The sequence below is a fragment of the Salvelinus fontinalis genome, chromosome 19, assembly GCF_029448725.1.
Source record: "Salvelinus fontinalis isolate EN_2023a chromosome 19, ASM2944872v1, whole genome shotgun sequence".
NCBI lineage: Eukaryota > Metazoa > Chordata > Actinopteri > Salmoniformes > Salmonidae > Salvelinus > Salvelinus fontinalis.
The window spans coordinates 54,251,277-54,276,757 of NC_074683.1; the positions used below are offsets into that span (position 1 = coordinate 54,251,277).

Genomic DNA, 25,481 nt, shown 5'->3' on the forward strand with positions numbered 1-25,481 from the left:
GGTTAGAGGTCAGCTCTGGGTTAGAGGACAGCTCTGGGTTAGTGTTAGAGGTCAGCTCTGGGTTAGTGTTGGAGATCAGCTCTGGGTTAGTGTTAGAGGTCAGCTCTGGGTTAGTGTTGGAGATCAGCTCTGGGTTAGTGTTAGAGGTCAGCTCTGGGTTAGTGTTGGAGATCAGCTCTGGGTTAGTGTTAGAGGTCAGCTCTGGGTTAGTGTTGGAGGTCAGCTCTGGGTTAGTGTTAGAGGACAGCTCTGGGTTAGAGGACAGCTCTGGGTTAGTGTTAGAGGACAGTTCTGGGTTAGTGTTGGAGGTCAGCTCTGGGTTAGAGGACAGCTCTGGGTTAGTGTTAGAGGACAGCTCTGGGTTAGTGTTAGAGGACAGCTCTGGGTTAGTGTTAGAGGACAGCTCTGGGTTAGTGTTGGAGGTCAGCTCTGGGTTAGTGTTAGAGGTCAGCTCTGGGTTAGTGTTGGAGGTCAGCTCTGGGTTAGAGGACAGCTCTGGGTTAGTGTTGGAGGACAGCTCTGGGTTAGTGTTAGAGGTCAGCTCTGGGTTAGAGGACAGCTCTGGGTTAGTGTTAGAGGTCAGCTCTGGGTTAGTGTTAGAGGACAGCTCTGGGTTAGTGATGGAGGACAGCTCTGGGTTAGTGTTGGAGGACAGCTCTGGGTTAGAGGTCAGCTCTGGGTTAGTGTTAGAGGACAGCTCTGGGTTAGTGTTGGAGGACAGCTCTGGGTTAGAGGACAGCTCTGGGTTAGTGTTAGAGGACAGCTCTGGGTTAGTGTTGGAGGACAGCTCTGGGTTAGTGTTGGAGGACAGCTCTGGGTTAGTGTTGGAGGACAGCTCTGGGTTAGTGTTGGAGGTCAGCTCTGGGTTAGAGGACAGCTCTGGGTTAGTGTTGGAGGTCAGCTCTGGGTTAGTGTTGGAGGTCAGCTCTGGGTTAGTGTTAGAGGACAGCTCTGGGTTAGTGTTGGAGGACAGCTCTGGGTTAGTGTTGGAGGACAGCTCTGGGTTAGTGTTGGAGGACAGCTCTGGGTTAGAGGTCAGCTCTGGGTTAGTGTTAGAGGACAGCTCTGGGTTAGTGTTGGAGGACAGCTCTGGGTTAGAGGACAGCTCTGGGTTAGTGTTAGAGGACAGCTCTGGGTTAGTGTTGGAGGACAGCTCTGGGTTAGTGTTGGAGGACAGCTCTGGGTTAGTGTTGGAGGACAGCTCTGGGTTAGTGTTGGAGGACAGCTCTGGGTTAGTGTTGGAGGTCAGCTCTGGGTTAGAGGACAGCTCTGGGTTAGTGTTGGAGGTCAGCTCTGGGTTAGAGGACAGCTCTGGGTTAGTGTTGGAGGTCAGCTCTGGGTTAGTGTTAGAGGTCAGCTCTGGGTTAGTGTTGGAGGACAGCTCTGGGTTAGTGTTGGAGGTCAGCTCTGGGTTAGAGGACAGCTCTGGGTTAGTGTTGGAGGTCAGCTCTGGGTTAGAGGACAGCTCTGGGTTAGTGTTAGAGGACAGCTCTGGGTTAGTGTTAGAGGTCAGCTCTGGGTTAGTGTTAGAGGACAGCTCTGGGTTAGAGGACAGCTCTGGGTTAGTGTTAGAGGACAGCTCTGGGTTAGTGTTGGAGGACAGCTCTGGGTTAGTGTTGGAGGTCAGCTCTGGGTTAGTGTTAGAGGACAGCTCTGGGTTAGTGTTGGAGGTCAGCTCTGGGTTAGTGTTAGAGGACAGCTCTGGGTTAGAGGACAGCTCTGGGTTAGTGTTAGAGGACAGCTCTGGGTTAGTGTTGGAGGACAGCTCTGGGTTAGTGTTGGAGGACAGCTCTGGGTTAGTGTTAGAGGTCAGCTCTGGGTTAGTGTTAGAGGACAGCTCTGGGTTAGTGTTGGAGGTCAGCTCTGGGTTAGTGTTAGAGGACAGCTCTGGGTTAGTGTTAGAGGACAGCTCTGGGTTAGAGGACAGCTCTGGGTTAGTGTTAGAGGACAGCTCTGGGTTAGTGTTGGAGGACAGCTCTGGGTTAGTGTTGGAGGTCAGCTCTGGGTTAGTGTTAGAGGACAGCTCTGGGTTAGAGGACAGCTCTGGGTTACTGTTAGAGGACAGCTCTGGGTTAGTGTTGGAGGTCAGCTCTGGGTTAGTGTTAGAGGACAGCTCTGGGTTAGAGGACAGCTCTGGGTTACTGTTAGAGGACAGCTCTGGGTTAGTGTTGGAGGACAGCTCTGGGTTAGTGTTGGAGGTCAGCTCTGGGTTAGTGTTGGAGGTCAGCTCTGGGTTAGTGATGGAGGTCAGCTCTGGGTTAGTGTTAGAGGTCAGCTCTGGGTTAGTGTTGGAGGTCAGCTCTGGGTTAGTGTTGGAGGTCAGCTCTGGGTTAGTGTTAGAGGTCAGCTCTGGGTTAGTGTTAGAGGACAGCTCTGGGTTAGTGTTGGAGGTCAGCTCTGGGTTAGTGTTAGAGGTCAGCTCTGGGTTAGTGTAAGAGGTCAGCTCTGGGTTAGTGTTGGAGGTCAGCTCTGGGTTAGTGTTGGAGGTCAGCTCTGGGTTAGTGTTAGAGGACAGCTCTGGGTTAGTGTTAGAGGACAGCTCTGGGTTAGAGGTCAGCTCTGGGTTAGTGTTGGAGGTCAGCTCTGGGTTAGTGTTAGAGGACAGCTCTGGGTTAGTGTTAGAGGACAGCTCTGGGTTAGTGTTAGAGGTCAGCTCTGGGTTAGTGTTAGAGGACAGCTCTGGGTTAGTGTTAGAGGACAGCTCTGGGTTAGTGTTAGAGGACAGCTCTGGGTTAGAGGACAGCTCTGGGTTAGTGTTAGAGGACAGCTCTGGGTTAGAGGACAGCTCTGGGTTAGTGTTGGAGGACAGTTCTGGGTTAGAGGACAGCTCTGGGTTAGTGTTAGAGGTCAGCTCTGGGTTAGTGTTGGAGGACAGTTCTGGGTTAGAGGACAGCTCTGGGTTAGTGTTAGAGGACAGCTCTGGGTTAGTGTTGGAGGTCAGCTCTGGGTTAGTGTTAGAGGTCAGCTCTGGGTTAGTGTTGGAGGTCAGCTCTGGGTTAGTGTTAGAGGACAGCTCTGGGTTAGTGTTAGAGGTCAGCTCTGGGTTAGTGTTAGAGGACAGCTCTGGGTTAGAGGACAGCTCTGGGTTAGTGTTGGAGGACAGCTCTGGGTTAGTGTTAGAGGTCAGCTCTGGGTTAGTGTTGGAGGACAGTTCTGGGTTAGAGGACAGCTCTGGGTTAGTGTTGGAGGACAGCTCTGGGTTAGTGTTGGAGGACAGCTCTGGGTTAGTGTTAGAGGTCAGTTCTGGGTTAGTGTTGGAGGTCAGCTCTGGGTTAGAGGTCAGCTCTGGGTTAGTGTTGGAGGTCAGCTCTGGGTTAGTGTTAGAGGACAGCTCTGGGTTAGTGTTGGAGGACAGCTCTGGGTTAGTGTTGGAGGACAGCTCTGGGTTAGTGTTGGAGGACAGCTCTGGGTTAGTGTTGGAGGACAGCTCTGGGTTAGTGTTAGAGAACAGCTCTGGGTTAGTGTTAGAGGTCAGCTCTGGGTTAGTGTTGGAGGACAGCTCTGGGTTAGTGTTAGAGGTCAGCTCTGGGTTAGTGTTAGAGGTCAGCTCTGGGTTAGAGGACAGCTCTGGGTTAGTGTTGGAGGACAGCTCTGGGTTAGTGTTGGAGGACAGCTCTGGGTTAGTGTTGGAGGTCAGCTCTGGGTTAGTGTTAGAGGTCAGCTCTGGGTTAGTGTTAGAGGTCAGCTCTGGGTTAGTGTTAGAGGACAGCTCTGGGTTAGTGTTAGAGGACAGCTCTGGGTTAGTGTTAGAGGACAGCTCTGGGTTAGAGGACAGCTCTGGGTTAGTGTTAGAGGACAGCTCTGGGTTAGAGGACAGCTCTGGGTTAGAGGACAGCTCTGGGTTAGTGTTGGAGTACAACTCTGGGTTAGTGTTAGAGGACAGCTCTGGGTTAGTGTTGGAGGACAGCTCTGGGTTAGTGTTGGAGGACAGCTCTGGGTTAGTGTTAGAGGACAGCTCTGGGTTAGTGTTAGAGGACAGCTCTGGGTTAGTGTTGGAGGTCAGCTCTGGGTTAGTGTTAGAGGTCAGCTCTGGGTTAGTGTTAGAGGTCAGCTCTGGGTTAGTGTTGGAGGACAGCTCTGGGTTAGTGTTAGAGGTCAGCTCTGGGTTAGTGTTGGAGGGCAGCTCTGGGTTAGAGGACAGCTCTGGGTTAGTGTTAGAGGACAGCTCTGGGTTAGTGTTTGAGGTCAGCTCTGGTTTAGAGGACAGCTCTGGGTTAGTGTTAGAGGACAGCTCTGGGTTAGTGTTAGAGGACAGCTCTGGGTTAGAGGACAGCTCTGGGTTAGTGTTAGAGGACAGCTCTGGGTTAGTGATAGAGGACAGCTCTGGGTTAGTGTTGGAGGACAGCTCTGGGTTAGTGTTGGAGGTCAGCTCTGGGTTAGTGTTGGAGGTCAGCTCTGGGTTAGTGTTGGAGGTCAGCTCTGGGTTAGAGGTCAGCTCTGGGTTAGTGTTGGAGGTCAGCTCTGGGTTAGAGGTCAGCTCTGGGTTAGTGTTAGAGGACAGCTCTGGGTTAGAGGTCAGCTCTGGGTTAGTGTTGGAGGTCAGCTCTGGGTTAGTGTTGGAGGTCAGCTCTGGGTTAGTGTTAGAGGACAGCTCTGGGTTAGTGTTGGAGGACAGCTCTGGGTTAGTGTTAGAGGTCAGCTCTGGGTTAGTGTTAGAGGACAGCTCTGGGTTAGTGTTGGAGGTCAGCTCTGGGTTAGTGTTGGAGGTCAGCTCTGGGTTAGTGTTAGTAGTCAGCTCTGGGTTAGTGTTAGAGGTCAGCTCTGGGTTAGAGGACAGCTCTGGGTTAGTGTTAGAGGACAGCTCTGGGTTAGTGTTGGAGGTCAGCTCTGGGTTAGTGTTAGAGGTCAGCTCTGGGTTAGTGTTGGAGGTCAGCTCTGGGTTAGTGTTAGAGGACAGCTCTGGGTTAGAGGACAGCTCTGGGTTAGTGTTGGAGGACAGCTCTGGGTTAGTGTTAGAGGTCAGCTCTGGGTTAGTGTTAGAGGTCAGCTCTGGGTTAGAGGACAGCTCTGGGTTAGTGTTGGAGGACAGCTCTGGGTTAGTGTTGGAGGACAGCTCTGGGTTAGTGTTAGAGGTCAGTTCTGGGTTAGTGTTGGAGGTCAGTTCTGGGTTAGTGTTGGAGGTCAGCTCTGGGTTAGAGGTCAGCTCTGGGTTAGTGTTGGAGGTCAGCTCTGGGTTAGTGTTAGAGGACAGCTCTGGGTTAGTGTTGGAGGACAGCTCTGGGTTAGTGTTGGAGGACAGCTCTGGGTTAGTGTTGGAGGACAGCTCTGGGTTAGTGTTAGAGGTCAGCTCTGGGTTAGTGTTAGAGGTCAGCTCTGGGTTAGTGTTGGAGGACAGCTCTGGGTTAGTGTTAGAGGTCAGCTCTGGGTTAGTGTTAGAGGTCAGCTCTGGGTTAGAGGACAGCTCTGGGTTAGTGTTGGAGGACAGCTCTGGGTTAGTGTTGGAGGACAGCTCTGGGTTAGTGTTGGAGGTCAGCTCTGGGTTAGTGTTAGAGGTCAGCTCTGGGTTAGTGTTAGAGGACAGCTCTGGGTTAGTGTTAGAGGACAGCTCTGGGTTAGTGTTAGAGGACAGCTCTGGGTTAGTGTTAGAGGACAGCTCTGGGTTAGAGGACAGCTCTGGGTTAGTGTTAGAGGACAGCTCTGGGTTAGAGGACAGCTCTCGGTTAGAGGACAGCTCTGGGTTAGTGTTGGAGTACAACTCTGGGTTAGTGTTAGAGGACAGCTCTGGGTTAGTGTTGGAGGACAGCTCTGGGTTAGTGTTGGAGGACAGCTCTGGGTTAGTGTTAGAGGACAGCTCTGGGTTAGTGTTAGAGGACAGCTCTGGGTTAGTGTTGGAGGTCAGCTCTGGGTTAGTGTTAGAGGTCAGCTCTGGGTTAGTGTTAGAGGTCAGCTCTGGGTTAGTGTTGGAGGACAGCTCTGGGTTAGTGTTAGAGGTCAGCTCTGGGTTAGTGTTGGAGGGCAGCTCTGGGTTAGAGGACAGCTCTGGGTTAGTGTTAGAGGACAGCTCTGGGTTAGTGTTTGAGGTCAGCTCTGGTTTAGAGGACAGCTCTGGGTTAGTGTTAGAGGACAGCTCTGGGTTAGTGTTAGAGGACAGCTCTGGGTTAGAGGACAGCTCTGGGTTAGTGTTAGAGGACAGCTCTGGGTTAGTGATAGAGGACAGCTCTGGGTTAGTGTTGGAGGACAGCTCTGGGTTAGTGTTGGAGGTCAGCTCTGGGTTAGTGTTGGAGGTCAGCTCTGGGTTAGTGTTGGAGGTCAGCTCTGGGTTAGAGGTCAGCTCTGGGTTAGTGTTGGAGGTCAGCTCTGGGTTAGAGGTCAGCTCTGGGTTAGTGTTAGAGGACAGCTCTGGGTTAGAGGTCAGCTCTGGGTTAATGTTGGAGGTCAGCTCTGGGTTAGTGTTGGAGGTCAGCTCTGGGTTAGTGTTAGAGGACAGCTCTGGGTTAGTGTTGGAGGACAGCTCTGGGTTAGTGTTAGAGGTCAGCTCTGGGTTAGTGTTAGAGGACAGCTCTGGGTTAGTGTTGGAGGTCAGCTCTGGGTTAGTGTTGGAGGTCAGCTCTGGGTTAGTGTTAGAGGTCAGCTCTGGGTTAGTGTTAGAGGACAGCTCTGGGTTAGTGTTGGAGGTCAGCTCTGGGTTAGTGTTGGAGGTCAGCTCTGGGTTAGTGTTGGAGGTCAGCTCTGGGTTAGTGTTGGAGGTCAGCTCTGGGTTAGAGGTCAGCTCTGGGTTAGTGTTGGAGGTCAGCTCTGGGTTAGTGTTGGAGGTCAGCTCTGGGTTAGTGTTGGAGGTCAGCTCTGGGTTAGTGTTGGAGGTCAGCTCTGGGTTAGTGTTGGAGGTCAGCTCTGGGTTAGTGTTGGAGGACAGCTCTGGGTTAGTGTTGGAGGTCAGCTCTGGGTTAGAGGACAGCTCTGGGTTAGTGTTAGAGGACAGCTCTGGGTTAGTGTTGGAGGACAGCTCTGGGTTAGTGTTGGAGGTCAGCTCTGGGTTAGTGTTGGAGGTCAGCTCTGGGTAAGTGTTGGAGGTCAGCTCTGGGTTAGTGTTGGAGGTCAGCTCTGGGTTAGAGGACAGCTCTGGGTTAGTGTTAGAGGACAGCTCTGGGTTAGTGTTAGAGGACAGCTCTGGGTTAGTGTTAGAGGACAGCTCTGGGTTAGTGTTGGAGGTCAGCTCTGGGTTAGAGGACAGCTCTGGGTTAGTGTTAGAGGACAGCTCTGGGTTAGAGGTCAGCTCTGGGTTAGTGTTGGAGGACAGCTCTGGGTTAGTGTTGGAGGTCAGCTCTGGGTTAGTGTTAGAGGTCAGCTCTGGGTTAGTGTTGGAGGACAGCTCTGGGTTAGTGTTAGAGGTCAGCTCTGGGTTAGTGTTAGAGGTCAGCTCTGGGTTAGTGTTGGAGGTCAGCTCTGGGTTAGAGGACAGCTCTGGGTTAGTGTTAGAGGACAGCTCTGGGTTAGTGTTGGAGGTCAGCTCTGGGTTAGTGTTAGAGGTCAGCTCTGGGTTAGTGTTGGAGGACAGCTCTGGGTTAGTGTTAGAGGTCAGCTCTGGGTTAGTGTTGGAGGACAGCTCTGGGTTAGTGTTAGAGGTCAGCTCTGGGTTAGTGTTAGAGGACAGCTCTGGGTTAGTGTTGGAGGTCAGCTCTGGGTTAGTGTTGGAGGTCAGCTCTGGGTTAGTGTTAGAGGACAGCTCTGGGTTAGTGTTAGAGGACAGCTCTGGGTTAGTGTTGGAGGTCAGCTCTGGGTTAGTGTTGGAGGACAGCTCTGGGTTAGTGTTAGAGGACAGCTCTGGGTTAGAGGACAGCTCTGGGTTAGTGTTAGAGGACAGCTCTGGGTTAGTGTTGGAGGACAGCTCTGGGTTAGTGTTGGAGGACAGCTCTGGGTTAGTGTTGGAGGACAGCTCTGGGTTAGTGTTAGAGGACAGCTCTGGGTTAGTGTTGGAGGACAGCTCTGGGTTAGTGTTGGAGGACAGCTCTGGGTTAGTGTTAGAGGTCAGCTCTGGGTTAGAGGACAGCTCTGGGTTAGTGTTAGAGGACAGCTCTGGGTTAGTGTTAGAGGACAGCTCTGGGTTAGTGTTAGAGGACAGCTCTGGGTTAGTGTTGGAGGACAGCTCTGGGTTAGTGTTAGAGGACAGCTCTGGGTTAGTGTTGGAGGACAGCTCTGGGTTAGAGGTCAGCTCTGGGTTAGTGTTAGAGGACAGCTCTGGGTTAGTGTTAGAGGACAGCTCTGGGTTAGTGTTAGAGGACAGCTCTGGGTTAGAGGACAGCTCTGGGTTAGTGTTAGAGGACAGCTCTGGGTTAGTGTTGGAGGTCAGCTCTGGGTTAGAGGACAGCTCTGGGTTAGTGTTAGAGGACAGCTCTGGGTTAGTGTTAGAGGTCAGCTCTGGGTTAGTGTTGGAGGTCAGCTCTGGGTTAGTGTTAGAGGACAGCTCTGGGTTAGTGTTAGGTAGAAGAGACAGTTAGTAATGCTCAGGGTAGAAGAGACAGTTAGTAATGCTCAGGGTAGAAGAGACAGTTAGTAATGCTCAGGGTAGAAGAGACAGTTAGTAATGCTCAGGGTAGAAGAGACAGTTAATAATGCTCAGGGTAGAAGAGACAGTTAATAATGCTCAGGTAGAAGAGACAGTTAATAATGCTCAGGGTAGAAGAGACAGTTAATAATGCTCAGGTAGAAGAGACAGTTAATAATGCTCAGGGTAGAAGAGACAGTTAATAATGCTCAGGGTAGAAGAGACAGTTAGTAATGCTCAGGGTAGAAGAGACAGTTAGTAATGCTCAGGGTAGAAGAGACAGTTAGTAATGCTCAGGGTAGAAGAGACAGTTAATAATGCTCAGGGTAGAAGAGACAGTTAGTAATGCTCAGGGTATAAGAGACAGTTAGTAATGCTCAGGGTAGAAGAGACAGTTAGTAATGCTCAGGGTAGAAGAGACAGTTAGTAATGCTCAGGTAGAAGAGACAGTTAATAATGCTCAGGGTAGAAGAGACAGTTAGTAATGCTCAGGTAGAAGAGACAGTTAGTAATGCTCAGGGTAGAAGAGACAGTTAGTAATGCTCAGGGTAGAAGAGACAGTTAGTAATGCTCAGGGTAGAAGAGACAGTTAGTAATGCTCAGGGTAGAAGAGACAGTTAGTAATGCTCAGGTAGAAGAGACAGTTAGTAATGATCAGGGTAGAAGACAGTTAGTAATGCTCAGGGTAGAAGAGACAGTTAGTAATGCTCAGGGTAGAAGAGACAGTTAGTAATGCTCAGGTAGAAGAGACAGTTAATAATGCTCAGGGTAGAAGAGACAGTTAGTAATGCTCAGGGTAGAAGAGACAGTTAGTAATGCTCAGGTAGAAGAGACAGTTAATAATGCTCAGGGTAGAAGAGACAGTTAATAATGATCAGGGTAGAAGAGACAGTTAATAATGCTCAGGGTAGAAGAGACAGTTAGTAATGCTCAGGGTAGAAGAGACAGTTAATAATGCTCAGGGTAGAAGAGACAGTTAGTAATGCTCAGGGTAGAAGAGACAGTTAGTAATGCTCAGGGTAGAAGAGACAGTTAGTAATGCTCAGGTAGAAGAGACAGTTAGTAATGATCAGGGTAGAAGACAGTTAGTAATGCTCAGGTAGAAGAGACAGTTAATAATGCTCAGGGAACAAGAGACAGTTAGTAATGCTCAGGGTAGAAGAGACAGTTAGTAATGCTCAGGGTAGAAGAGACAGTTAGTAATGCTCAGGGTAGAAGAGACAGTTAGTAATGCTCAGGGTAGAAGAGACAGTTAGTAATGCTCAGGGTAGAAGAGACAGTTAGTAATGCTCAGGGTAGAAGAGACAGTTAGTAATGCTCAGGGTAGAAGAGACAGTTAGTAATGCTCAGGTAGAAGAGACAGTTAGTAATGCTCAGGGTAGAAGAGACAGTTAATAATGATCAGGGTAGAAGAGACAGTTAATAATTCTCAGGGTAGAAGAGACAGTTAGTAATGCTCAGGGTAGAAGAGACAGTTAGTAATGCTCAGGGTAGAAGAGACAGTTAGTAATGCTCAGGGTAGAAGAGACAGTTAGTAATGATCAGGGTAGAAGAGACAGTTAGTAATGATCAGGGTAGAAGACAGTTAGTAATGCTCAGGGTAGAAGAGACAGTTAGTAATGCTCAGGGTAGAAGAGACAGTTAGTAATGCTCAGGTAGAAGAGACAGTTAATAATGCTCAGGGTAGAAGAGACAGTTAGTAATGCTCAGGGTAGAAGAGACAGTTAATAATGCTCAGGGTAGAAGAGACAGTTAATAATGCTCAGGGTAGAAGAGACAGTTAATAATGCTCAGGGTAGAAGAGACAGTTAATAATGATCAGGGTAGAAGAGACAGTTAGTAATGCTCAGGGTAGAAGAGACAGTTAATAATGCTCAGGGTAGAAGAGACAGTTAGTAATGCTCAGGTAGAAGAGACAGTTAGTAATGCTCAGGGTAGAAGAGACAGTTAGTAATGCTCAGGTAGAAGAGACAGTTAATAATGCTCAGGGTAGAAGAGACAGTTAGTAATGCTCAGGGTAGAAGAGACAGTTAATAATGATCAGGGTAGAAGAGACAGTTAATAATGCTCAGGGTAGAAGAGACAGTTAATAATGCTCAGGGTAGAAGAGACAGTTAATAATGATCAGGTAGAAGAGACAGTTAGTAATGCTCAGGGTAGAAGAGACAGTTAATAATGCTCAGGGAACAAGAGACAGTTAGTAATGCTCAGGGTAGAAGAGACAGTTAATAATGCTCAGGGTAGAAGAGACAGTTAATAATGATCAGGGTAGAAGAGACAGTTAGTAATGATCAGGGTAGAAGAGACAGTTAGTAATGCTCAGGGTAGAAGAGACAGTTAGTAATGCTCAGGGTAGAAGGGACAGTTAATAATGCTCAGGGTAGAAGAGACAGTTAATAATACTCAGGGTAGAAGAGACAGTTAATAATGCTCAGGGTAGAAGAGACAGTTAATAATGCTCAGGGTAGAAGAGACAGTTAGTAATGCTCAGGGTAGAAGAGACAGTTAGTAATGCTCAGGGTAGAAGAGACAGTTAATAATGCTCAGGTAGAAGAGACAGTTAGTAATGCTCAGGGTAGAAGAGACAGTTAGTAATGCTCAGGTAGAAGAGACAGTTAGTAATGCTCAGGGTAGAAGAGACAGTTAGTAATGCTCAGGGTAGAAGAGACAGTTAGTAATGCTCAGGGTAGAAGAGACAGTTAGTAATGCTCAGGTAGAAGAGACAGTTAGTAATGCTCAGGGTAGAAGAGACAGTTAGTAATGCTCAGGGTAGAAGAGACAGTTAGTAATGCTCAGGGTAGAAGAGACAGTTAGTAATGCTCAGGGTAGAAGAGACAGTTAGTAATGCTCAGGGTAGAAGAGACAGTTAGTAATGCTCAGGGTAGAAGAGACAGTTAGTAATGCTCAGGGTAGAAGAGACAGTTAGTAATGCTCAGGGTAGAAGAGAGTTAGTAATGCTCAGGGTAGAAGAGACAGTTAGTAATGCTCAGGGTAGAAGAGACAGTTAGTAATGCTCAGGGTAGAAGAGACAGTTAGTAATGATCAGGGTAGAAGAGTGCATCTGAATCCCTGTCTCTGCAGCGGCCCCTGTATGCTGCTGGTGCTGACCAAGGAAAATGCTGTGGAGGAGTGGCGGTCCATGATGGGCCCCACAGACCCTGGCCTGGCCCAGGTGACGGCCCCGGGGTCCCTGAGGGCCCGCTTCGCCTTAGACATCCTCCACAACGCCCTTCACGGCTCCTCCAATCAGGAGCATGCCCAGGAGAAGATACACTTCCTGTTTGGTGATATCATCACCTCAGACGGAGACCTGACCAGCAATGGGGAACTGGATCCCACATCGCTAGGTAACCAATCCCACTTCAGTTACTACACTGAACACAAATAGAAATGCAACATGTAAAGTGTTGGTTCTGTGTTTCATGAGCTGAAATAACGTTCCATAAGCACAGAAAGATTATTTCTCTCCAATTTTGTTCACAAATTTGTTGACATCCCTGTTCGTGAGCATTTCACCTTTGCCAGAGGAGTATTTCTGTCTGTAATATAGCTCATTCTGATTGGTCACCCATGGCTGCGCCCCTGCCCAGTCATGTGAAATCCATAGATTAGGGCTTAATACATTTATTTAAATTGACTGATTTCTTTATATGAAGTGTAACTCAGTAAAATGTTTGAAATTGTTGCATGTTGCGTTTATATTTGTTCAGTATATTTATATCCGACTAGAAGCACCATGAAAAACAGGGTCACTAGTGGAGAGCTGTTAGGTGTATAGTTGAATCCCCACAGGTCTATCTGTCTCGATGGACCAAGTCAAGACTGATAAACAAGGAACAGCCTTTTCAACAGTAAACATGTCCAATGTTTTGCAGATCTCATGGCTTCAGACAAATCAGGTTGTACAACTGCAAAAATGACAGAACATGTTGAATCAGGAAGTCCAGAGAGCCATCGAGAGCATGTTGATTCAGGAAGTCCAGAGAGCCATCGAGAGCATGTTGAATCAGGAAGTCCAGAGAGCCATCGAGAGCATGTTGAATCAGGAAGTCCAGAGAGCCATCAAGAGCATGTTGAATCAGGAAGTCCAGAGAGCCATCAAGAGCATGTTGATTCAGGAAGTCCAGAGAGCCATCAAGAGCATGTTGATTCAGGAAGTCCAGAGAGCCATCAAGAGCATGTTGATTCAGGAAGTCCAGAGAGCCATCAAGAGCATGTTGAGCGGGCAACATCCACGTCAGACACACCTAGTGTCACAAGCAAAGAAGGGGAAGGTAAGAATGAGATTGTGCTCAACATATTGAACACGTGATCTAAATCTGTGCTGAAGGTAAAGAACTGCATTCAGGTGAGTTGATCCTTCTTCATATTACAGGTGATCAGACACCGGTCTGAAGAAGAAGGATCAACAGATCCCCAGTAGAGATCCCCAGGACAGATCCCCAGTAGAGATCCCCAGTAGAGATCCTCAGGACATATCCCCAGTAGAGATCCCCAGTAGAGATCCCCAGGACAGATCCCCAGGACGGATCCCCAGGACGGATCCCCAGGACAGATCCCCAGGACAGATCCCCAGTAGAGATCCTCAGGACAGATCCCCAGTAGAGATCCCCAGGACGGATCCCCAGGACGGATCCCCAGGACAGATCCCTAGGACAGATCCCTAGGACAGATCCCTAGGACGGATCCCCAGGACAGATTCCCAAGACGGATCCCCAGTAGAGATCCCCAAGACAGATCCCCAGTAGAGATCCCCAAGACAGATCCCCAGTAGAGATCCCCATGACAGATCCCCAGTAGAGATCCCCATGACAGATCCCCAGTAGAGATCCCCAGGACTCTGATCATCCAAGTTAAGACTGAATCGCCGTCGTCTTTCAGATACAACAAATGAACAATACCACTACAGTACATTATCATGTTACTTCATTTGAATGTTGTGAAAAATAAAATACAAATCTTACTGTGGATTTTTATATTTTAGTATATCAATGTCTACATCCTCATCAACACAATCAAATCAAATTGTTTTAGTCACATGCGCCGAATACAACAGGTATAGATAGACCTTACAGTGAAATGCTTACTTACGAGCCCCTAACCAACAATGCAGTTGAAAATAGGGATAAGAATAAGAGATAAAAGTAACAAGTAGCCCCGTCGATGAGAATGGGGGCGTGCTCGGTCCTCTTTTTCCTGTAGTCCACAATCATCTCCTTAGTCTTGATCACGTTGAGGGAGAGGTTGTTGACCTGGCACCACAGTCACAGGGTCCTTAGCTTATTGATGAGCTTTGAGGGCACTATGGTGTTGAACGCTGAGCTGTAGTCAATGAATAGCATTCTCACATAGGTGTTCCTTTTGTCCAGGTGGGAAAGGGCCGTGTGGAGTGCAATAGAGACAGCATCATATGTGGATCTGTTGGGGTGGTATGCAAATTGGAGTGGGTCTAGGGTTTCTGGGATAATGGTGTTGATGTGAGCCATGACCAGCCTTTCAAAGCACTTCATGGCTACAGATGTGAGTGCTACGTGTCGGTAGTCATTTAGGCAGGTTGCCTTCGTGTTCTTGGGCACAGGCACTATGGTGGTCTGCTTGAAACATGTAGGTATTACAGACTCGGACAGGGAGAGGTTGAAAATGTCAGTGAAGACACTTGCTAGTTGGTCAGTGAATGCTTGGAGTACACGTCCTGGTAATCCGTCTGGCCCTGCGGCCTTGTGAATGTTGACCTGTCTAAAGGTCTCACATCGGCTGCGGAGAGTGTGATCACATAGTTTTCCGGTACAGCTGGTGCTCTCATGCATGTTTCAGTGTTATTTGCCTCGAAGCGAGCATAGAAGTAGTTTAGCTGTTTTTAAAGTTGTACAACTGCCTTAATTTTGCCGGACCCCAGGAAGAGTAGCTGCTGCCTATAATAAATATAATTACAAAAATACAGGGACATTCCTGTGAATAATAAAACCCCAGACGAGCCCATCATTTAGATGTACCAAGGCAATGAAACATTGATGTTCAGAGACATAACTTCTAATAATTGTTCCTACTTTTAAGTTTCACAAGTTTGAGGGATTTATAAAATTGAAACAGTTTAATGAAAAAAACTACAAAACAAGGATTTACATTTGTGAATATAATATTTGGCCAAGAGAATAATGTCAATAAAATAGTTATGATCGGAATAACAAGGATAAGCATAATGCCATTTAACATCATCACAGTTAAACTTAGGTAATTTCTTCAAAATTCTTGGCAAGTCACATCAGCTCTATGTTCACAGATGAAAAAATGAAGCTTTCAAAGGAAAGAACACCAGTGAAATATGGAGAAGGCTGGGTTATGTTTTGGGGCTGCTGTGCTGCGCCTGGCACAGGGTGCCTTGAATCAGTGCAGGACACAATGAAATCTCAAGACTATCAAGGCCTTCTGTAGCGAAACGTACTGGCCAGTGTCAGAAAGCTCTGTCTCAGTCGCAGGTCATGGTTTCCTTCAACAGGATAATGACCCAAAAATGGATAAGAAAACATTGGACTATTCTGCAACTGTTGTTGCATTGTCGAGAAGGAGCCTGCAAGCATTTCGTTGGACGCTGTACATACTACTAATACAACTTGAGTCATTTCCAAAAATTCCTTTTATTTACTTTTGGTTGCAAAGAAAAAGTTTGTTGAGAGCAATATTTACAAAGATGAAAAACAATACCCAGAAACAGCTGATCCAACAAAGTACTCATGATAATGTGTTTCATTATGATAGGAGACCATAGGTATACATGGGACATCACTTGATTTCCTCCAGGAATTATCTGCCAAAGTAGTCCTCTATGCGTCTCTTCTTGCTGGGGCTCTCTTCCACATCACTTCCTGGTTGGTTGCTAGGGTCATCCCAGGCCTCCACAGCCTCCAATAGGAGAGCTTCATCCATATCATCATCCACCTCAGTGAACGACCTCTGGAACATCTCTGTGATCCTCCTCTGCTGGGAGTCCTGAAATACACAACACACACAGAAACGCTTCATAACACAGAAACGCTTCATAACACAGAAACGCTTCATAACACAGAAACGCTTCATAACACAGAAACGCTTCACAACACACACAGAAACACTTCATAACACAGAAACGCTTCACAACACAGAAACGCTTCATAACACAGAAACGCTTCACAACACAGAAACGCTTCACAACACAGAAACGCTTCACAACACAGAAACGCTTCACAACACAGAAACGCTTCATAACACACACAGAAACGCTTCATAACACACACAGAAACGCTTCATAACACACACAGAAACACTTCACAACACAGAAACGCTTCACAACACAGAAACGCTTCATAACACAGAAACGCTTCATAACACAGAAACGCTTCATAACACAGAAACGCTTCATAACACAGAAACGCTTCACAACACACACAGAAACACTTCATAACACAGAAACGCTTCACAACACAGAAACGCTTCATAACACAGAAACGCTTCATAACACAGAAACGCTTCACAACACAGAAACGCTTCATAACACAGAAACGCTTCATAACACAGAAACGCTTCACAACACAGAAACGCTTCATAACACACACAGAAACGCTTCACAACACACACAGAAACGCTTCATAACACAGAAACGCTTCATAACACAGAAACGCTTCATAACACAGAAACGCTTCATAACACAGAAACGCTTCATAACACAGAAACGCTTCACAACACACACAGAAACACTTCATAACACAGAAACGCTTCACAACACAGAAACGCTTCATAACACAGAAACGCTTCATAACACAGAAACGCTTCACAACACAGAAACGCTTCATAACACACACAGAAACGCTTCATAACACACACAGAAACGCTTCATAACACAGAAACGCTTCATAACACAGAAACGCTTCACAACACAGAAACGCTTCATAACACAGAAACGCTTCATAACACAGAAACGCTTCATAACACAGAAACGCTTCATAACACAGAAACGCTTCATAACACAGAAACGCTTCATAACACAGAAACGCTTCACAACACACACAGAAACACTTCATAACACAGAAACGCTTCACAACACAGAAACGCTTCATAACACACACAGAAACGCTTCATAACACACACAGAAACGCTTCATAACACACACAGAAACGCTTCATAACACAGAAACGCTTCATAACACAGAAACGCTTCACAACACAGAAACGCTTCACAACACAGAAACGCTTCATAACACAGAAACGCTTCATAACACAGAAACGCTTCATAACACAGAAACGCTTCACAACACAGAAACGCTTCACAACACACACAGAAACACTTCATAACACAGAAACGCTTCATAACACAGAAACGCTTCACAACACACACAGAAACGCTTCACAACACAGAAACGCTTCATAACACAGAAACGCTTCATAACACACACAGAAACGCTTCACAACACAGAAACGCTTCACAACACAGAAACGCTTCACAACACAGAAACGCTTCACAACACAGAAACGCTTCACAACACAGAAACGCTTCACAACACAGAAACGCTTCATAACACACACAGAAACGCTTCATAACACACACAGAAACGCTTCATAACACAGAAACGCTTCATAACACAGAAACGCTTCACAACACACACAGAAACACTTCATAACACAGAAACGCTTCATAACACAGAAACGCTTCACAACACACACAGAAACACTTCATAACACAGAAACGCTTCACAACACAGAAACGCTTCATAACACAGAAACGCTTCATAACACAGAAACGCTTCATAACACAGAAACGCTTCATAACACACACAGAAACACTTCATAACACAGAAACGCTTCACAACACAGAAACGCTTCACAACACAGAAACGCTTCATAACACAGAAACGCTTCACAACACAGAAACGCTTCATAACACACACAGAAACGCTTCATAACACACACAGAAACGCTTCATAACACAGAAACGCTTCATAACACAGAAACGCTTCACAACACAGAAACGCTTCATAACACAGAAACGCTTCATAACACAGAAACGCTTCATAACACACACAGAAACGCTTCATAACACACACAGAAACGCTTCATAACACACACAGAAACGCTTCATAACACACACAGAAACGCTTCATAACACACACAGAAACGCTTCATAACACTAGACTCTTAATGATCAGCTATGAAAAGCCAACTGAAAATTATTCATGATTATTATTTGACCATGCTTGTCACTTATGAACATTTTTGAACATCTTGGCCATGTTCTGTTATAATCTCCACCCGGCACAGCCAGAAGAGGACTGGCCACCCCTCATAGCCTGGTTCCTCTCTAGGTTTCTTCCTAGGTTCTGGCCTTTCTAGGGAGTTTTTCCTAGCCACCGTGCTTCTACACCTGCATTACTAGCTGTTTGGGGTTTTAGGCTGGGTTCCTGTACAGCACTTCGAGATATTAGCTGATGTACGAAGGGCTATATAAAATAAAATTGATTGATTGAAATTGATTGATAGACAATAGAATGGACTGCAATGACATCACACCCAAATGATTCAAAAGCACCCTGTTGATGGGGCCACTGTCATCCTGGAAGAGACCACTAGAAATGATTCACCAGAGGTGGAAGGTTGTATATTTATTGGTGTTTACTTTGTCCTCTAAGGGGTTGAGAGGACCTGATAGGTCGACAGCCAACCTGACTAAACCATGCCAGTGATGTAGTGGAGGAGGAGCCTGATAGGTCGACAGCCAACCTGACTAAACCATGCCAGTGATGTAGTGGAGGAGGAGCCTGATAGGTCGACAGCCAACCTGACTAAACCATGCCAGTGATGTAGTGGAGGAGGAGCCTGATAGGTCGACAGCCAACCTGACTAAACCATGCCAGTGATGTAGTGGAGGAGGAGCCTGATAGGTCGACAGCCAACCTGACTAAACCATGCCAGTGATGTAGTGGAGGAGGAGCCTGATAGGTCGACAGCCAACCTGACTAAACCATGCCAGTGATGTAGTGGAGGAGGAGCCTGATAGGTCGACAGCCAACCTGACTAAACCATGCCAGTGATGTAGTGGAGGAGGAGCCTGATAGGTCGACAGCCAACCTGACTAAACCATGCCAGTGATGTAGTGGAGGAGGAGCCTGATAGGTCGACAGCCAACCTGACTAAACCATGCCAGTGATGTAGTGGAGGAGGAGCCTGATAGGTCGACAGCCAACCTGACTAAACCATGCCAGTGATGTAGTGGAGGAGGAGCCTGATAGGTCGACAGCCAACCTGACTAAACCATGCCAGTGATGTAGTGGAGGAGGAGCCTGATAGGTCGACAGCCAACCTTACTAAACCATGACCAGGGAAGCCCATCTGTGGACTGACGTGGGTAGCCCATCTGTGGACTGACGTGTGTAGCTCATCTGTGGACTGACGTGGGTAGCCCATCTGTGGACTGACGTGGGTAGCCCATCTGTGGACTGACGTGGGTAGCTCATCTGTGGACTGACGTGTGTAGCTCATCTGTGGACTGACGTGTGTAGCCCATCTGTGGACTGACGTGTGTAGCTCATCTGTGGACTGACGTGGGTAGCCCATCTGTGGACTGACGTGGGTAGCCCATCTGTGGACTGACGTGGGTAGCCCATCTGTGGACTGACGTGTGTAGCTCATCTGTGGACTGACGTGTGTAGCTCATCTGTGGACTGACGTGTGTAGCCCATCTGTGGACTGACGTGTGTAGCCCATCTGTGGACTGACGTGTGTAGCTCATCTGTGGACTGACGTGTGTAGCCCATCTGTGGACTGACGTGTGTAGCTCATCTGTGGACTGACGTGGGTAGCCCATCTGTGGACTGACGTGGGTAGCCCATCTGTGGACTGACGTGGGTAGCCCATCTGTGGACTGACGTGTGTAGCTCATCTGTGGACTGACGTGTGTAGCTCATCTGTGGACTGACGTGTGTAGCCCATCTGTGGACTGACGTGTGTAGCCCATCTGTGGACTGACGTGGGTAGCCCATCTGTGGACTGACGTGGGTAGCCCATCTGTGGACTGACGTGTGTAGCCCATCTGTGGACTGACGTGTGTAGCCCATCTGTGGACTGACGTGTGTAGCCCATCTGTGGACTGACGTGTGTAGCCCATCTGTGGACTGACGTGTGTAGCCCATCTGTGGACTGACGTGTGTAGCCCATCTGTGGACTGACGTGTGTAGCCCATCTGTGGACTGACGTGTGTAGCCCATCTGTGGACTGACGTGTGTAGCCCATCTGTGGACTGACGTGTGTAGCCCATCTGTGGACTGACGTGTGTAGCCCATCTGTGGACTGACGTGTGTAGCCCATCTGTGGACTGACGTGTGTAGCCCATCTGTGGACTGACGTGTGTAGGTAACACCACCGGAGCCCCTCACCTTGGAGTGGAAGCTGGCAGACTCTGCCTTCTCTGACAGGTTGGATTCTGATAGCCCCACCTGCTCCAGAACGTGCATCTTCTCCTGGATCATCGGCCTACATAGATACAAAAAACAATCAATAACTTTATTGTCCCATTTGGTAAAATGGTTCCTTCAGAGGTATCACCCTAATAGATATTAGAGGTTAGAGGTTAGTTCCAGGTTCAAGAGGAGGAGCCGACGTACCACAGGTAGTCATCTGCGGTTCCCTTGGCGACCAGGTAGTGGATGTCCACGTTGCTGGTCTGACCGATACGATGCACTCTGTCCTCAGCCTGGATCATTATCTGATAGATTGCAGAGGGCGTCATTAGGAGTAGACAGTATAGGAGGATATATGAACACAGAGCAGCTGTATTCACAACTTCTCTGTCAACCAAGACACTCTGTTTGGTGACACCACTGGGTAAGGCGTTAGAGGTCAGGAGCCTTACCCCAGAAGAGGTCAGGAGCCTTACCCCAGAAGAGGTCAGGAGCCTTACCCCAGAAGAGGTCAGGAGCCTTACCCCAGAAGAGGTCAGGAGCCTTACCCCAGGAGAGGTCAGGAGCCTTACCCCAGGAGAGGTCAGGAGCCTTACCCCAGGAGAGGTCAGGAGCCTTACCCCAGGAGAGGTCAGGAGCCTTACCCCAGGAGAGGTCAGGAGCCTTACCCCAGGAGAGGTCAGGAGCCTTACCCCAGGAGAGGTCAGGAGCCTTACCCCAGGAGAGGTCAGGAGCCTTACCCCAGGAGAGGTCAGGAACCTTACCCCAGGAGAGGTCAGGAACCTTACCCCAGGAGAGGTCAGGAACCTTACCCCAGGAGAGGTCAGGAACCTTACCCCAGGAGAGGTCAGGAACCTTACCCCAGGAGAGGTCAGGAACCTTACCCCAGGAGAGGTCAGGAACCTTACCCCAGGAGAGGTCAGGAACCTTACCCCAGGAGAGGTCAGGAACCTTACCCCAGGAGAGGTCAGGAACCTTACCCCAGGAGAGGTCAGGAACCTTACCCCAGGAGAGGTCAGGAACCTTACCCCAGGAGAGGTCAGGAACCTTACCCCAGGAGAGGTCAGGAACCTTACCCCAGGAGAGGTCAGGAACCTTACCCCAGGAGAGGTCAGGAACCTTACCCCAGGAGAGGTCAGGAACCTTACCCCAGGAGAGGTCAGGAACCTTACCCCAGGAGAGGTCAGGAACCTTACCCCAGGAGAGGTCAGGAACCTTACCCCAGGAGAGGTCAGGAACCTTACCCCAGGAGAGGTCAGGAACCTTACCCCAGGAGAGGTCAGGAACCTTACCCCAGGAGAGGTCAGGAACCTTACCCCAGGAGAGGTCAGGAACCTTACCCCAGGAGAGGTCAGGAACCTTACCCCAGGAGAGGTCAGGAACCTTACCCCAGGAGAGGTCAGGAACCTTACCCCAGGAGAGGTCAGGAACCTTACCCCAGGAGAGGTCAGGAACCTTACCCCAGGAGAGGTCAGGAACCTTACCCCAGGAGAGGTCAGGAACCTTACCCCAGGAGAGGTCAGGAACCTTACCCCAGGAGAGGTCAGGAACCTTACCCCAGGAGAGGTCAGGAACCTTACCCCAGGAGAGGTCAGGAACCTTACCCCAGGAGAGGTCAGGAACCTTACCCCAGGAGAGGTCAGGAACCTTACCCCAGGAGAGGTCAGGAACCTTACCCCAGGAGAGGTCAGGAACCTTACCCCAGGAGAGGTCAGGAACCTTACCCCAGGAGAGGTCAGGAACCTTACCCCAGGAGAGGTCAGGAACCTTACCCCAGGAGAGGTCAGGAACCTTACCCCAGGAGAGGTCAGGAACCTTACCCCAGGAGAGGTCAGGAACCTTACCCCAGGAGAGGTCAGGAACCTTACCCCAGGAGAGGTCAGGAACCTTACCCCAGGAGAGGTCAGGAACCTTACCCCAGGAGAGGTCAGGAACCTTACCCCAGGAGAGGTCAGGAACCTTACCCCAGGAGAGGTCAGGAACCTTACCCCAGGAGAGGTCAGGAACCTTACCCCAGGAGAGGTCAGGAACCTTACCCCAGGAGAGGTCAGGAACCTTACCCCAGGAGAGGTCAGGAACCTTACCCCAGGAGAGGTCAGGAACCTTACCCCAGGAGAGGTCAGGAACCTTACCCCAGGAGAGGTCAGGAACCTTACCCCAGGAGAGGTCAGGAACCTTACCCCAGGAGAGGTCAGGAACCTTACCCCAGGAGAGGTCAGGAACCTTACCCCAGGAGAGGTCAGGAACCTTACCCCAGGAGAGGTCAGGAACCTTACCCCAGGAGAGGTCAGGAACCTTACCCCAGGAGAGGTCAGGAACCTTACCCCAGGAGAGGTCAGGAACCTTACCCCAGGAGAGGTCAGGAACCTTACCCCAGGAGAGGTCAGGAACCTTACCCCAGGAGAGGTCAGGAACCTTACCCCAGGAGAGGTCAGGAACCTTACCCCAGGAGAGGTCAGGAACCTTACCCCAGGAGAGGTCAGGAACCTTACCCCAGGAGAGGTCAGGAACCTTACCCCAGGAGAGGTCAGGAACCTTACCCCAGGAGAGGTCAGGAACCTTACCCCAGGAGAGGTCAGGAACCTTACCCCAGGAGAGGTCAGGAACCTTACCCCAGGAGAGGTCAGGAACCTTACCCCAGGAGAGGTCAGGAACCTTACCCCAGGAGAGGTCAGGAACCTTACCCCAGGAGAGGTCAGGAACCTTACCCCAGGAGAGGTCAGGAACCTTACCCCAGGAGAGGTCAGGAACCTTACCCCAGGAGAGGTCAGGAACCTTACCCCAGGAGAGGTCAGGAACCTTACCCCAGGAGAGGTCAGGAACCTTACCCCAGGAGAGGTCAGGAACCTTACCCCAGGAGAGGTCAGGAACCTTACCCCAGGAGAGGTCAGGAACCTTACCCCAGGAGAGGTCAGGAACCTTACCCCAGGAGAGGTCAGGAACCTTACCCCAGGAGAGGTCAGGAACCTTACCCCAGGAGAGGTCAGGAACCTTACCCCAGGAGAGGTCAGGAACCTTACCCCAGGAGAGGTCAGGAACCTTACCCCAGGAGAGGTCAGGAACCTTACCCCAGGAGAGGTCAGGAACCTTACCCCAGGAGAGGTCAGGAACCTTACCCCAGGAGAGGTCAGGAACCTTACCCCAGGAGAGGTCAGGAACCTTACCCCAGGAGAGGTCAGGAACCTTACCCCAGGAGAGGTCAGGAACCTTACCCCAGGAGAGGTCAGGAACCTTACCCCAGGAGAGGTCAGGAACCTTACCCCAGGAGAGGTCAGGAACCTTACCCCAGGAGAGGTCAGGAACCTTACCCCAGGAGAGGTCAGGAACCTTACCCCAGGAGAGGTCAGGAACCTTACCCCAGGAGAGGTCAGGAACCTTACCCCAGGAGAGGTCAGGAACCTTACCCCAGGAGAGGTCAGGAACCTTACCCCAGGAGAGGTCAGGAACCTTACCCCAGGAGAGGTCAGGAACCTTACCCCAGGAGAGGTCAGGAACCTTACCCCAGGAGAGGTCAGGAACCTTACCCCAGGAGAGGTCAGGAACCTTACCCCAGGAGAGGTCAGGAACCTTACCCCAGGAGAGGTCAGGAACCTTACCCCAGGAGAGGTCAGGAACCTTACCCCAGGAGAGGTCAGGAACCTTACCCCAGGAGAGGTCAGGAACCTTACCCCAGGAGAGGTCAGGAACCTTACCCCAGGAGAGGTCAGGAACCTTACCCCAGGAGAGGTCAGGAACCTTACCCCAGGAGAGGTCAGGAACCTTACCCCAGGAGAGGTCAGGAACCTTACCCCAGGAGAGGTCAGGAACCTTACCCCAGGAGAGGTCAGGAACCTTACCCCAGGAGAGGTCAGGAACCTTACCCCAGGAGAGGTCAGGAACCTTACCCCAGGAGAGGTCAGGAACCTTACCCCAGGAGAGGTCAGGAACCTTACCCCAGGAGAGGTCAGGAACCTTACCCCAGGAGAGGTCAGGAACCTTACCCCAGGAGAGGTCAGGAACCTTACCCCAGAAGAGGTCAGGAACCTTACCCCAGAAGAGGTCAGGAACCTTACCCCAGAAGAGGTCAGGAACCTTACCCCAGAAGAGGTCAGGAACCTTACCCCAGAAGAGGTCAGGAACCTTACCCCAGGAGAGGTCAGGAACCTTACCCCAGGAGAGGTCAGGAACCTTACCCCAGAAGAGGTCAGGAACCTTACCCCAGAAGAGGTCAGGAACCTTACCCCAGAAGAGGTCAGGAACCTTACCCCAGAAGAGGTCAGGAACCTTACCCCAGAAGAGGTCAGGAACCTTACCCCAGAAGAGGTCAGGAACCTTACCCCAGAAGAGGTCAGGAACCTTACCCCAGAAGAGGTCAGGAACCTTACCCCAGAAGAGGTCAGGAACCTTACCCCAGAAGAGGTCAGGAACCTTACCCCAGAAGAGGTCAGGAACCTTACCCCAGAAGAGGTCAGGAACCTTACCCCAGAAGAGGTCAGGAACCTTACCCCAGAAGAGGTCAGGAACCTTACCCCAGAAGAGGTCAGGAACCTTACCCCAGAAGAGGTCAGGAACCTTACCCCAGGAGAGGTCAGGAACCTTACCCCAGGAGAGGTCAGGAACCTTACCCCAGGAGAGGTCAGGAACCTTACCCCAGGAGAGGTCAGGAACCTTACCCCAGGAGAGGTCAGGAACCTTACCCCAGGAGAGGTCAGGAACCTTACCCCAGGAGAGGTCAGGAACCTTACCCCAGGAGAGGTCAGGAACCTTACCCCAGGAGAGGTCAGGAACCTTACCCCAGGAGAGGTCAGGAACCTTACCCCAGGAGAGGTCAGGAACCTTACCCCAGGAGAGGTCAGGAACCTTACCCCAGGAGAGGTCAGGAACCTTACCCCAGGAGAGGTCAGGAACCTTACCCCAGGAGAGGTCAGGAACCTTACCCCAGGAGAGGTCAGGAACCTTACCCCAGGAGAGGTCAGGAACCTTACCCCAGGAGAGGTCAGGAACCTTACCCCAGGAGAGGTCAGGAACCTTACCCCAGGAGAGGTCAGGAACCTTACCCCAGGAGAGGTCAGGAACCTTACCCCAGGAGAGGTCAGGAACCTTACCCCAGGAGAGGTCAGGAACCTTACCCCAGGAGAGGTCAGGAACCTTACCCCAGAAGAGGTCAGGAACCTTACCCCAGAAGAGGTCAGGAACCTTACCCCAGAAGAGGTCAGGAACCTTACCCCAGAAGAGGTCAGGAACCTTACCCCAGAAGAGGTCAGGAACCTTACCCCAGAAGAGGTCAGGAACCTTACCCCAGAAGAGGTCAGGAACCTTACCCCAGAAGAGGTCAGGAACCTTACCCCAGAAGAGGTCAGGAACCTTACCCCAGAAGAGGTCAGGAACCTTACCCCAGAAGAGGTCAGGAACCTTACCCCAGAAGAGGTCAGGAACCTTACCCCAGAAGAGGTCAGGAACCTTACCCCAGAAGAGGTCAGGAACCTTACCCCAGAAGAGGTCAGGAACCTTACCCCAGAAGAGGTCAGGAACCTTACCCCAGAAGAGGTCAGGAACCTTACCCCAGAAGAGGTCAGGAACCTTACCCCAGAAGAGGTC

General features: G+C 49.8%; 2 protein-coding genes across 3 annotated transcripts in view; one reads left to right on the forward strand and one right to left on the reverse strand.

Moving 5' to 3' along the window:
* nme9 (NME/NM23 family member 9) overlaps window positions 1–13,445 on the forward strand; it is an 82,729-nt gene extending 69,284 nt beyond the window's left edge. Inside the window, exons 14-16 of the mRNA XM_055871952.1 lie at window positions 11,564–11,829; window positions 12,358–12,756; window positions 12,858–13,445. Coding sequence (XP_055727927.1) covers window positions 11,564–11,829; window positions 12,358–12,756; window positions 12,858–12,877 — 685 coding nt within the window. The 3' untranslated portion in view covers window positions 12,878–13,445. The remainder of the gene's footprint in view (window positions 1–11,563; window positions 11,830–12,357; window positions 12,757–12,857) is intronic.
* Window positions 13,446–15,098: 1,653 nt separating this feature from the next.
* Window positions 15,099–25,481, reverse strand: part of smarcal1 (SWI/SNF related, matrix associated, actin dependent regulator of chromatin, subfamily a-like 1) — a 52,658-nt gene continuing 42,275 nt past the window's right edge. For both annotated transcript variants that reach the window (XM_055871951.1, XM_055871950.1), the window contains exons 14-16: window positions 20,109–20,209; window positions 19,881–19,977; window positions 15,099–15,469 (exon numbers count right to left, since the gene is read on the reverse strand). In XM_055871951.1, coding sequence (XP_055727926.1) covers window positions 15,284–15,469; window positions 19,881–19,977; window positions 20,109–20,209 — 384 coding nt within the window. In that variant the 3' untranslated portion in view covers window positions 15,099–15,283. The remainder of the gene's footprint in view (window positions 15,470–19,880; window positions 19,978–20,108; window positions 20,210–25,481) is intronic.